Below are 12,036 nucleotides of genomic sequence, written 5' to 3'. Positions count from 1 at the left end.
ACGTGCTGAGGTCGGACAGCGAGAGGGACCAACCGGAGTCGCGGCAGCGCGGGCCGCGGCCCGCGAGGGGCGGGGTCGGGGTGACGTGAGCGCATTTAAAGGGCCGGGGTCAGCTGACGGCTGGCGGCCGGTAAGCAGCTCGCGGACGCGCGTCGGGCAGGGAGGCGATGGCGCGGGCACAGCCGAGCGGACCGCGGGGCCGCCGGGGTCAGGTGCTCGCGGCGATCCCCCTGCTGCTGGTGTCGCTGGCGGGGTCCCGGGCCAGGGTAGAAGATGACTTCAGCCTGGTGAGCTCTGCCGCACCTGCCCAGGTGGCCGCTGCCCCCCGACTCGGCCAGCTCTCCCAGCGCCACCCCTGCCCGCAGCCCCTCCCCTGCCCCGGAACCTCCGGCTTCCGCCCTTACTCCCCTCCGGACTCCTCTTTTCAAGGACACCCCCACCCCTGCTCGGGCTCCCCACTGCCCTCTCCCGGGGGGGCCCTAGCTGGGGCGGCGACCTGTCGGTCTGCATCGAGGGTGTCGTCCGCACAGGTGCAGCCGCTGGTGACCATGGAGCAGCTGCTGTGGGTGAGCGGGAGGCAGATCGGCGCGGTGGACACTTTCCGCATCCCGCTCATCACCGCCACCCCTCGGGGCTCGCTCCTCGCCTTCGCCGAGGCCCGGAAAAAGTCTGCCTCCGACGAGGGGGCCAAGTTCATCGCCATGAGGAGGTCCACCGACCAGGGTACAAAGGTGCCCGGGTGGAGAGTGGGCTGTACGGGTGACTGGAGATCGGGAGTGGGGGGTTCCCTTCCCCGATCCAACCGCCCAGGGGTGGAACTTCGAGGCCTGGGTCCCTAAGGAGTTAGGGAGCCCCCGAGGGGGTAAAGTGTCCCGGGAGCTAGCCGCAGCCTCCAAGGGGTGATCTCATAATTCACTGGGGATGAAAATTATGTGGCTGAATGGAGTGAGCAGGAAATCATGTCAGAGAAAGAAGGAACAGGGCCCTGGTGCCACCTTAGGGTCCCTGCGGAGAGGCAGGACGTGAACAAGAAACCGCTTTTTTTCCAGGTAGCACATGGTCCTCTACAGCCTTCATCATAGACGACGGGGAGGCCTCCGATGGGCTGAACCTGGGGGCCGTGGTCAACGATGTGGACACGGGCGTGGTGTTCCTTATCTATACCCTCTGTGCCCACAAGGTCAACTGCCAAGTGGCCTCCACCATGTTGGTGTGGAGTAAGGATGACGGCGTCTCCTGGAGCCCACCCCGGAACCTCTCCGTGGATATTGGCACAGAGATGTTTGCCCCGGGACCAGGCTCTGGCATTCAGGTTTTTATCCTGGGGACAGGTGAAGAGGGCCAGATCCTGGGAATCAGAATTTTTTTTTTCTTGAGTGGGATTCCTTGGGGGGCGCGAGCATTCTGGAAAGAACACCCTACTGTGGGTGGAGAAGGCGGAACTTGGCCATTGGCTTCTCACAGGGAGGTTGTCAACATCTGTCCTTAGCCTGAGCAGGGTCGACTTGGGTGGCCTGTGGGCAGACACATACCTTTATCACAGTGCCCAGTGGCCAGCAGAGTCCATGCTCAGGCTGGCCTTAAGCTCCCAGGCTGGGTGGGCGCTTGTGCACATGCCCAGCGGTGCATTCTGCATGTCCCGGGGAACCTCCAGGGGAGGGCCGTGGGGAGGGCGTAGGTACCAAGCATGAGGCATGCGTGTATGAAAATGTCACAGTGAAACCCATTTCTTTGTATGCTAACCAAAAGTTCATTTCAGAACACAAAGGCTAAGGCAAGCACGTCACTGTGAGTTAAGGGTTAGCCTGGGCTACGCTGAGTTCAAAGCCAGGCTACATTTAAAAAAGTGAAATTGAAAAGAGAGATACTGGATGTGGGGAGATAAAAAGCAGTCCCAGCCCTTGGGGGGCAGAGGCAGGCGGATCTGAGTTCAAGGCCAGCCTGGTCTGGGGGGGAAATGCCAGTACAGCCCCCCCGACCCCCGCGTCCTCTTCCCACAGAAGCAGCGGGAGCCCCGCAAGGGCCGGCTCATCGTGTGTGGACACGGGACGCTGGAGCGGGATGGCGTCTTCTGTCTCCTCAGTGACGACCACGGCGCCTCCTGGCACTACGGGGCCGGCGTGAGCGGCATTCCCTTCGGGCAGCCCAAACACGAGCACGATTTCAACCCGGACGAATGCCAGGTCAGGAGGCGGTGGGGACACGCGCGCCCACCCCACCGCCGGGCCCGCCGCCCACCCCGCCGCCCGGCCCGCCGCCCACCCCACCGCCCGGCCCGCCGCCCACCCCACCGGCGGGTCACCCAGCTCCGGCTTCCGCAGCCTCCCCTCCCCGGGCCCGGGGTCACCCAGCTCCGGCTTCCGCAGCCTCCCCCTCCCCGGGCCGGGGTCACCCAGCTCCGGCTTCCGCAGCCTCCCATCCCCGGGCCCGGGTCACCCAGCTCGGGCTTCCGCAGCCTCCCCTCCCCGGGCCCGGGTCACCCAGCTCCGGCTTCCGCAGCCTCCCCCTCCCCGGGCCCGGGTCACCCAGCTCCGGCTTCCGCAGCCTCCCCCTCCCCGGGCTCTCCTGAGGCCGCGTTCTCTCCCCTCAGCCCTACGAGCTCCCCGACGGCTCGGTCATCATCAACGCCCGGAACCAGAACAACTACCACTGCCGCTGCAGGATCGTGCTCCGCAGCTACGACGCCTGCGACACCCTGCGGCCCCGCGATGTGACCTTCGACCCCGAGCTCGTGGACCCTGTGGTCGCCGCGGGAGCAGTGGCCACCAGCTCGGGCATTGTCTTCTTCTCCAACCCCGCCCACCCTGAGTTCCGTGAGTGCGGGGCCTGAGGGTGGGGTGAGTGGGGGGCGCCGGGCCTAGGCCGGGCGGGACGGAGCAGAGACGCCCCCCCTGCTGACCACCGTCCTCCAGGAGTGAACCTGACCCTGCGCTGGAGCTTCAGCAATGGCACGTCCTGGCAGAAGGAGAGAGTCCAGGTGTGGCCGGGACCCAGCGGCTACTCGTCCCTGGCGACCCTGGAAAACAGCACGGGCCGGGACGGAGAGCAGCAGCCGCCGCAGCTGTTCCTTCTGTACGAGAAGGGCCTGAGCCGCTACACCGAGAGCATCTCCATGGTCAAAGTCAGCGTCTACGGCACGCTCTGAGCCCCGCGCCCGCCCGAGGACGCCACGTCCTGGACCCCGGCTTCGCGGCCCTCGGGGGTGCCTGGAACCCAGCTCGAGCGGGACTCCAGTGTTTTGCAGAAGCAGTGTCTCCATGACGGGGAAGTCACTCGGCCATGACTTAACGGCCCGGCTTCCTCTCCCAGACAGGAAGTCCCTTCCTCACCAGGAGCAGTTTCCAGAGGGCTGGGATGGCCCTGTCCCCTCTCTCAGGACAGTGGAGCTGTTCCTTTCTGGGACAGGATGGGGGTGAGGGGTTGTCCCCCGGAGTGTGACAAATGTGAACCCGGGAACTGGCCGTCCTCCGAGGGTTTGGAAGCAGGTACAAGATCTGAAGAGGATTGCCTCAAGTCCCCGGGGCAGAACGTCCTTTCAGAGCACAGGTAGACACACACGCACACACCCTTGATTATTTATAAATCAAAATGTTTGTAATTTAAAATTTTTAATGAAGGAGAAAAAGCGTTTGTGGAGTCTGTGGTTCTGTCCACTCACATCTTCCTGACTGCCTCAGGGACACTGGTGAGGTCAGGAGAGAGTCCACGAATTGCTTGGGAAACAACCCGGTCGATCAAATCCCACTTACCCATTGATAGTGCTCCCTGGTGCTCTTCAGTGTCCAGGAGGATCAGGGAGCTGTTTGAGGTATTTTGTTTCTTTGTTTGTTTGTTTGGTTGGTTGGTTTGGTTTTTCGAGACAGGGTTTCTGTGTAGCACTGGCTGTTCTGGATCTTGCTCTGTAGACCAGGCTGGCCTCAAACTCACAGAGATTTGCCTGCCTCTGCTTCCTGAGTACTGGAAATAAAGGCGTGCGCCACCACTGTGCTGCTGAGGGTATTTTATTTCTAGAGTGGGGTGGGGTATGAAATAGGGAACAGGTGTGTAAAGCCAGATGGGAAGCCTTGTCAGCCCAGCCTGTGAGAAGGACAGTCTGTGAGAAGGCAGCGCCTTCATCCTTAGGCAGATGCCACTGGCCTAGGGGAAAGCAGAGCCCTTCTCCGCAGGAAAAGGAAAGAGCCCAGATGGATGCTAAGTATGCTGGGTGCCTGTAATCCCGAACTTCTGGGCTGAATATGTAGCTCAGTGGCAAAGCTTCTGCTCGGAATGCCTAAACTCTGGGTTCAGTCCTTGAGGGGTGCGTGTGTTTATTGAGAGAAAGGTGTACTGCGTTCAGAGGACAGCGTTGGAGGTGGTTCTCTCCTCCTCCTCCTCCGCGGGTCCCAGGGATCAGGGTTGGTGGCAAGCGCCCTTGCCAGCTCAGCCGTCCTGTCATCTCTGCTTTAAAAAATTATTTTTTTCATAGAGGAATGCGGGTCACATTCATTTGCAGTTTAGAGGGTCATTTGTCTTTTGATAGCTTCTCTAAGAAGTGTTAAGACAGTCTGTCCTGTCCTGTCCTGTCCCCTCGGGGCTGTGGACACAGCGTGCATGAGATAAAGCACGTCAGCACTCAGGAGGCCTCGGTTCAGCACAGGCCCATGCGAACATGCACACACACACACACACACACACACACACACACACACACACACACATGCTTAGGTTTTCTAAAAAATGACAGATAATGTTGTCTTTTAATCACTTTGTTTTTTTTTTTTTTTTTTTTTTTGGTTTTTCAAGACAGGGTTTCTCTGTGTAGCTTTGCGCCTCTCCTGGGACTCACTTGGTAGTCCAGGGTGGCCTCGAACTCACAGAGATCCGCCTGGCTCTGCCTCCCGAGTGCTGGGATTAAAGGCGTGCGCCACCACCGCCCGGCAATCACTTTGTTTTTAGCAAAAATCCTGTTACATATCTCAAAGTGAATTGAACTCACTACGCAGCCCAGGCTGGCCTCCAGCCCAACATCCTCCTGCCTCAGTCTCCCAAGTACTGGGAAAACAGAAGTGTGCCACCACACCTGGCTAATAGAGACTTTTTCAAAACACAAAAGGAAGAAAAATGGTCACCATGTTTTCAACATTCGGTTTAGGTTAGTTTTTGTTTTTTTTGCTTTAAGGTGGATCTTACTATACTGCCCAACTGATCTCCAATTCCTGAAATCCTCCTGCCTCAGATCTAGGACCTTTGGTATACCCCACCAAGACAGGCCGACATCCACAATTGGTTTTGTTTTGTTTTGAGACAGAGTTTCACTATCGCCCCGACTGTCTTGGAACTTGCTTTGTAGCCCAGGCTGGCCTCGAACTCACAGGGACCCACCTGCCTCTGCTTTCCAATTGCTGGGATTAAAGGTGTGCGCCACCACACTGGGCTGCTTGTTTGTGTTTTGAATCAAGGTCTCACATTGTAGCCCAGGCTGGCCTGGAATGCACGCTATCCCAAATGCTTCATATCCTGTCTCAGTTCCTTTTAAAGGAATCTTTAAAATGGAATTTAAAAAATGAATATGTTGGGGGTTGGGGATTTAGCTCAGTGGTAGAGTGCTTGCCTAGCAAGCACAAGGCCCTGGGTTCGATCCTCAGCTCTGGAAAAAAAAGAAAAGAAAATATTTTGTTGTCACTGAACAGAGAAGCACTAACAGAGGCTTCTACAGTCCAACCAATATTCAAATTTAATTGAATGTCTCAAAAATATCTCAGATCTGATCAAATCAGAACTGAAACCCAGGCATGGTTGCAATGGGATGGTCTGTATGTCAAATTGCTCTGATTGGTCAATAAATAAAACACTGATTGGCCAGTGGCCAGGCAGGAAGTAGGTGGGACAAGGAGAGAGAAGAATTCTGGGAAGTGGAAGGCTGAGGCAGGGAGAGACACTGCCAGCTGCCACCATGACAAGCAGCATGTGAAGATGCTGGTAAGCCACAAGCCATGTGGCAAGGTATAGATTTATGGAAATGGATTAATTTAAGCTATAAGAACAGTTAGCAAGAAGCCTGCCACGGCCATACAGTTTGTAAGCAATATAAGTCTCTGTGTTTACTTGGTTGGGTCTGAGCGGCTGTGGGACTGGTGGGTGACAAAGATTTGTCCTGACTGTGGGCAAGGCAGGAAAACTCTAGCTACACATGGTAGTATAATCTCAGCACTCTGGAGGCAGAGGCAGGAGGATAGCTAGAAGTCTGAGAGCAGCCTGATCTCCATAAGCAAGACCCTTTTTCTAAACACGAACTGGCGGAGAGATGGCTCAGTGGTTATGAACACTGGCTGCTCTTGGACCCTAGTCTGAGCCAGCCCCCCACAGTAGCTCACAATCACCTGTAACTCCAGTTCCAGGGCACCGGGACACGCTCTGGCCTCCACAGGCTTCAGGCACATACATGGTACACAGACATACATGCAGGCAAAATGCTCATACACATAAAAATGATTTAAAACAAAAATAAAAATCAGGACTCAGGAAAATCTGTTCCTGCTTGCTCACTCTCTTATATATTTATTTACTTTGGTTTTTCGAGACAAGGTTTACTCTGTAGTTTTGGTGCCTGTCCTGGATCTCACTCTGTAGACCAGGCTGGCCTCGAACTCACAGAGATCCGCCTGCCTCTGCCTCCAGAGTGCTGGGATTAAAGGGTGTGCTGCCCGGCCCCCGATTGCTGACTCTTGCAGCTCTTTAATCCATGCTACCCCTCTGCTTGCTCAGCTGGCAGCTGGATTTTAGTCCCATCTGGACAGAAACAGCAGGTTGTCCTGGGACGGCCCTCAGTGCCTTTGTAGTTTTGCTTCCTTGATGTCATCTGATGCCTCCCTCCATCTCCTGTGTCCGCAGCTGTGAGACCCATGAAGGTTTGGCTGGATTCGTGTTGCTCTTGGGGAGATCGACTCCCCCATGGCTCCCATGGTTGCCCACTGCTCCTTCATGCTTGCTTAGCCGGCTTGTCCCCGACTGAGCACAGGGCTGGGGCACAACCCTCTTTGGAAGTTTCGCCTGTAACCCTCCTAAGCAACAACGCCATCCTGGGATGTGTTGTTCGTTACCATTATTTCGTGGAGTTGCAAATGGGTGATTTTTTTTTCTTCTTATTTTTCTCCTCATTTATTAGCTGCAATTCTTCAGTTAAAAAAAAAACCTTTCCCGGGCTGGAGAGACAGCTCAGCAGTTAAGATCACTTGTTGCTGTTGCACAGGACCTGGGTTTGACTTCCAGGACCCACAAGGCTGATCACAGCCATCTGCAACTTTCTTTGCAGGGGATCTGGTGCCCTCTTCTGACTTCTGTGAGCACCAGGCATATTCATCCATGCAGGTGGACACTCAGATTCATAAAACTAGTATTTTCTTTAAGAAAAGAAAGAGAGAGCTTCCCTCCTCTGGGCTGTTTGCTCCTGGTGCATGGCTGGTACAGGAACTTCCGGGTGTGGGCTCACTCTCCCTTCAGCAGTTCTCAGAGTCAGTTGATGTAACTCGCTGCCCTAGTCAGTAAACCACATGGTTGCCCCATGGAGCATACAGAGGCCCATCCACTGGCCTGCCAAAGCAGAGGGGGAGGGTCTGAGGAAAAATGATTGACAGTAAGACTCCTAACAAGACCATGTTAACAGAGACAGACAGAATAGTCAAACAATACACACACACACACACACACACACACACACACACACACACACACGGAGGGGGTGCGGGGAGGTAGTGGGAGGAAGGGGAGCCAGGTGAAGTAGAACTGATCATGGGCAGTGTGACCCATCACCTACCTTCTGCAGAGCCCAAGACCCTGAGCTCCAGTAGATGATTGAAGACCTCCCCTCCTCCTTGGGACAGGCTCTGGAGCCCATCATAAACCAGACTCCTCCTTCACCATACCCCACGGCAGCACCAGGGCCCCCCCAGTGCTTGGAACGGAACCCGGGGTCTCAGGCATGCTAGGCAAGTGCTGTACCGCTCCCGAGCCACACACCTGGCCCTGGATTGTTTTGTTTTATCTTGGTTAAGTGACAGTGTGTCGCTATGTAGACCAGCCAGGCCTTGACCTGTGAGCCTCCTGCCTCTGCCTCCAGAATACTGGTATTACAGGCATTTGCCACAACTCTGTAGGACTGCATAGATCCTGGAGAGATGGTTGGGCAGTTAAATCCAGAGCACCAGGTTTGATTCCTAGCATCTTCAGTTTACAACTGGCTGTAGCTCTAGTCCCAGGGGATTCAAAGCTCTCCTCTGACTTCCTCAGCACCAGGCACACATGTAGTGCACATATATACATTTAGGCAAAACAGTCACAAGAATAAATAAATAAACCTAAAAAAACATTTTAAATACATTTATAAATTTTATCATACAGGCCTAAAACCCGAGTTTTGATCCATGTAAAGGCCAGCCATGGCAAGGCGACACCTGGGTACAAAAGCTGAACTCTGGAAGAGCAGCCCATGTCTGAAAACCTCCAGCCCTAAGACAATGCCATGGTTTGCATTGGTTTTAATTTGGAACCATTTTAATGCAATGGTTCCAAAGGGGGCTGGAGAAATGACTCAGCCGTTAAGAGTGCTTGCTGCTCCTGGAAGGACTCAGGTCCCCAGCATCCACATGATGGCTCCCAACCATCACAACTGCAGTTCTAGGGGAGCCAACACCCTCTTCTGGCCTCCATGGGCACCAGGCACTCGTGTGGTACACTTACGTACAAGCAGGCAAAACACTTCGTAGACACAAAAGAATAAATTAAAAAAAAAAAAGAAAGAAAACATGGGCAAACAAGCAATGTGGTCGGTAAACGTCTTGGTTTTTCATTTCCTTTTCTTTGATGTGCTGGGAAAGGAACCGGAGGCCACAGGCATGCTAGTCAAGCGCTCTGCTCTTCAGTGGGTAAACTGGTCTCGAACTTTGTTCTGGGTATAATGGAAAAGGCTAAATATGTAGACAATTCTAACCGAGGTTCACACTTCTGTGAGATGGAGGCTAGAAGTCACATTTCCTGTGGCCCCAAATCTGTAAACCAAGAGTCTAGTGGTGTGACAGAGCTTCGGTCTTGGTTTGGTCGGCTGGGTCCAGTGCAAGAACTCGGTGCAAACTGGGGCCTGTAAAAGTTACTAAGAGGCAATCTGGTCACCAGCAAGCAGGCAGGCGAATGCTTCCGACTCATGGAGAGGTTGAGCTGCCCCAGCAACTGGAGCCCCGGTGGAAAGGAGGGCGAAGCAGGGACTATCAGGAACAAACATCTGCCTCTGAGGATGCTGTGCCAAGGCTAGCACCAGTTACCCTGACACTGTGCTTGCAGAAAGAGAGTCAGAACTAGCAGTTCAGCACATCTGGGTTTCAGCATTTGATCAAAGAGATTAGGAGAAATGTCCTGGGCCTTGTATGCGAAAGAGGGGGAGCAGAGGCTGGGGAGATAGCTGAGCAGTGAAGAGCAGGAGTGGAGAAGCCTGGATTCTGGGGGAGGCATCAGTGCCGGAAGAGGGTGTGGATTTTGCCAAGATGGAGCCCAGGGATGGGTGCATAGTTAGGCATGTCCTGGGTTCATTTTGATTTGAGATTAGTTGTTTCAGATATCTCTCTCTCTCTCTCTCTCTCTCTCTCTCTCTCTCTCTCTCTCTCAAGTTTATCTATTTATTTGTTTGTTTTTGTGTTTTCGAGACAGGGTTTCTCTGTGTAACCATTCTAGCTGTCCTGGAACTCTCTCTGTAGATCAGGCTGGCCTCGAACTCACAGAGATCCGCCTGCTACCTCCTGAGTGCTGGGATTAAAGGGGGTGCCACCACCATCGGTGAGAAAGAGTTTAGATAGGATCTAAACCTAAAACCTAGCCTCAAACCTCAACTTCCCTATAAGCAGAGTCTGGCCTTAAACTGATTGCATCCTCCCACCCCCCAGGAAATACCCTCCCCCACACCTTGTTCTGAAGATTAGATAGGACCCACCTTTGAGGTGAGCACTGTATTATCTAGCTGTTTCTTCAGTCCCTTTTTATTTTTTTGAGACAGGATCTAGGTAAATTTCCCAAGCTTTGATCACACTCTGTAGCCCAGGCTGGCCTTTCGCTTGCAATACTGCAGGCCTCTTGAACAGCTGGGTGGACAGTCCCATGCCTTCAGGCCTGGCTCTTCACACTATTTACTGTTCATCATAAAAAAAAAGGCTAGGCTGAGGTGTGTAGTCAAGAGCACACCCATAGTCAAGGCCCTGCATTCCAACCTCAACACGGAAAAAAGAAATGTTTAAAGTCTTTCTTTTATAGAGGTTGTTCACTTCTCTCAGAAAAAAAATCAAGCCAGTGGAGCACTGGAGTCCCTGTATGGTCTGTAAGATGCCCATCCCCCAAGAGCTACCTTCACAAGGCTGTGGAGGCTCCTCATCCAGTGTTACCCACTAAGGTTTAACAGGAGAGTGCTGGCAGACATCTTTATCTTTGGTGTATTTTTAGATTTTAATGATTTAATGATAGGCAATAGGCATTCTAGAATGTCATCATTTCCACTCGAGGGTCACCTGACCAGGGACAATGACATCTCATACTTCAGTGTCAGCATGTACTTTACCCTTGGAATAACTTGTTTCCTTATTCTTGAGAAAATAAAACAGCAATCCAAAGACAGCCCCGTAGGAGGCAGGGGACAGAGGACGCCTCATTGGCCAGTTGGAGACCAGCCTCAGCTACATAAGACCTTTTCTCAAAACCGAAAACCACAACAATGGCTAAAGACAACCATGGGAAGGCTGGCCTGCTGAGAGATGCTGCCCTTGTCCTTGGGCAGAGCTAAAGACACGCCTGTGCCTGTTGGAGCGACAGCATTAAACCTGAATGGCCAGAACAGGTCCCACAAACCTTGCTGGCTGGCACAGCCCCGAGGTCCACCAGATCGAGAAGTTTCTCCTGCAGTTTAAGGATGGTTTCCTCTCCAGGTCACTAATGCGACATTCAGTTACCTGTTCATTGTGTGTTTATTTTAAATATAATTAATAGGTTTTCTGGCCCTCGATAATAGGTTTCTCCACTGATGTGGTAGCCAAATCAAGCCGAACTGAGAAAGTACAGCAACAGTTTGAGCAAACAACTCCCTGCAGGGTTCTCCAGGCCAGAGAAGCCACACGCCTGAACTAAAGCAGGCAGATTATATAGCCTGTGGGAGAGAGGTGATGACGTGTCTGCCCCAAGCTGGGTTTGTGCCCAGGGATGGTCAAAAGCTGAGCGCTTAGGCGGGGACTTGGGTGGCTGACAGCTTTGGGGGAGGAAGCTGCCGTAGCCTCCAAGAATTCAGGACTGGGCTTTTTGTCGCTTCTCCTTTGTTCAGAGACTCTCTGAGTCTGTGAGACAGAAATGGGGCCTTCTGGATCAGCAGGGTGCAGTTGGAGGTTCCAAACAAACAATAATATTTTGCATTTATTCTTTGAGCTCAGGACCGCCACATGTTAACCCTGGACCTCCCACATGCTAACCCTGGACCTCCCACATCCTAACCCTGGACCTCCCACATGCTAACCCTGGACCTCCCACATCCTAACCCTGGACCTCCCACATGCTAACCCTGGACCTCCACATGCTAACCCACTCACTCTCTACCACTAAGCTACACCCCTGTCTCCTGATATCAGTTTTAAAAATTGGTTTATTTTATTTGATTCTGTGTATGTATGTGTGTAATGAGTATGTGCAGCTGAGTTCAGGTGCCCACTGAAGCCAGAAGACAAAGGCATCGTATCGTCGTTTTAAAAAAGGTCTCACTCTGTAACCCAGGCTGGCATAGAATTTACCATGTAGCCTGGGCTAGCCTTGAATAAAGACAATCCTGCCTCAGTTTCCCACACGCAGGGGTTAGAGGTGGGGGCCACCATGCCCGGCTGTTGTGTGAGTTCTCGGCTGTGAAGTCATCTGTTGCTGTGCTGGCCAGAGCCCCTGAGACAGGATTCCCCTGTGTGTTGTGCCCTGGCTCAGCTGGAAACGGTTGTTTTCCAGGAGAGCAGCCCGTGGGAACTCCAGTGAGGTGTCCCCGTGGGCGCTTTT

The 12,036-nt window shown here is 53.6% G+C and overlaps 1 protein-coding gene across 1 annotated transcript; it reads left to right on the top strand.

The window, feature by feature from the left end:
• The first annotated feature begins 96 nt into the window (after positions 1-96).
• On the top strand, positions 97-3,630 carry Neu1 (neuraminidase 1). Its single transcript, XM_006995578.4, has 6 exons — positions 97-287; positions 531-723; positions 1,050-1,312; positions 2,001-2,183; positions 2,591-2,813; positions 2,913-3,630. The coding sequence occupies exons 1-6, from the start codon at positions 168-170 to the stop codon at positions 3,143-3,145; spliced, it is 1,215 nt and encodes a 404-aa protein (XP_006995640.1). The 5' UTR covers positions 97-167; the 3' UTR covers positions 3,146-3,630.
• Positions 3,631-12,036: the final 8,406 nt, after the last annotated feature.

This window comes from Peromyscus maniculatus, chromosome 21 (assembly GCF_049852395.1).
Source record: "Peromyscus maniculatus bairdii isolate BWxNUB_F1_BW_parent chromosome 21, HU_Pman_BW_mat_3.1, whole genome shotgun sequence".
Classification (NCBI taxonomy): Eukaryota; Metazoa; Chordata; class Mammalia; order Rodentia; family Cricetidae; genus Peromyscus; species Peromyscus maniculatus.
The sequence above is the reverse complement of the archived record's forward strand: the minus strand, read 5'-3'. Positions and strand labels throughout refer to the sequence as shown.

Bases quoted from the DNA above. Each gene is read 5' to 3' on its own strand.
- Neu1 (XM_006995578.4), top strand. From the start codon at position 168: ATGGCGCGGGCACAGCCGAGCGGACCGCGGGGCCGCCGGGGTCAGGTG. The intron at 724-1,049 runs GTACAAAGGTGC...CTTTTTTTCCAG, and splicing joins GAGGAGGTCCACCGACCAGG to GTAGCACATGGTCCTCTACA. The intron at 2,814-2,912 runs GTGAGTGCGGGG...ACCGTCCTCCAG, and splicing joins CCCCGCCCACCCTGAGTTCC to GAGTGAACCTGACCCTGCGC.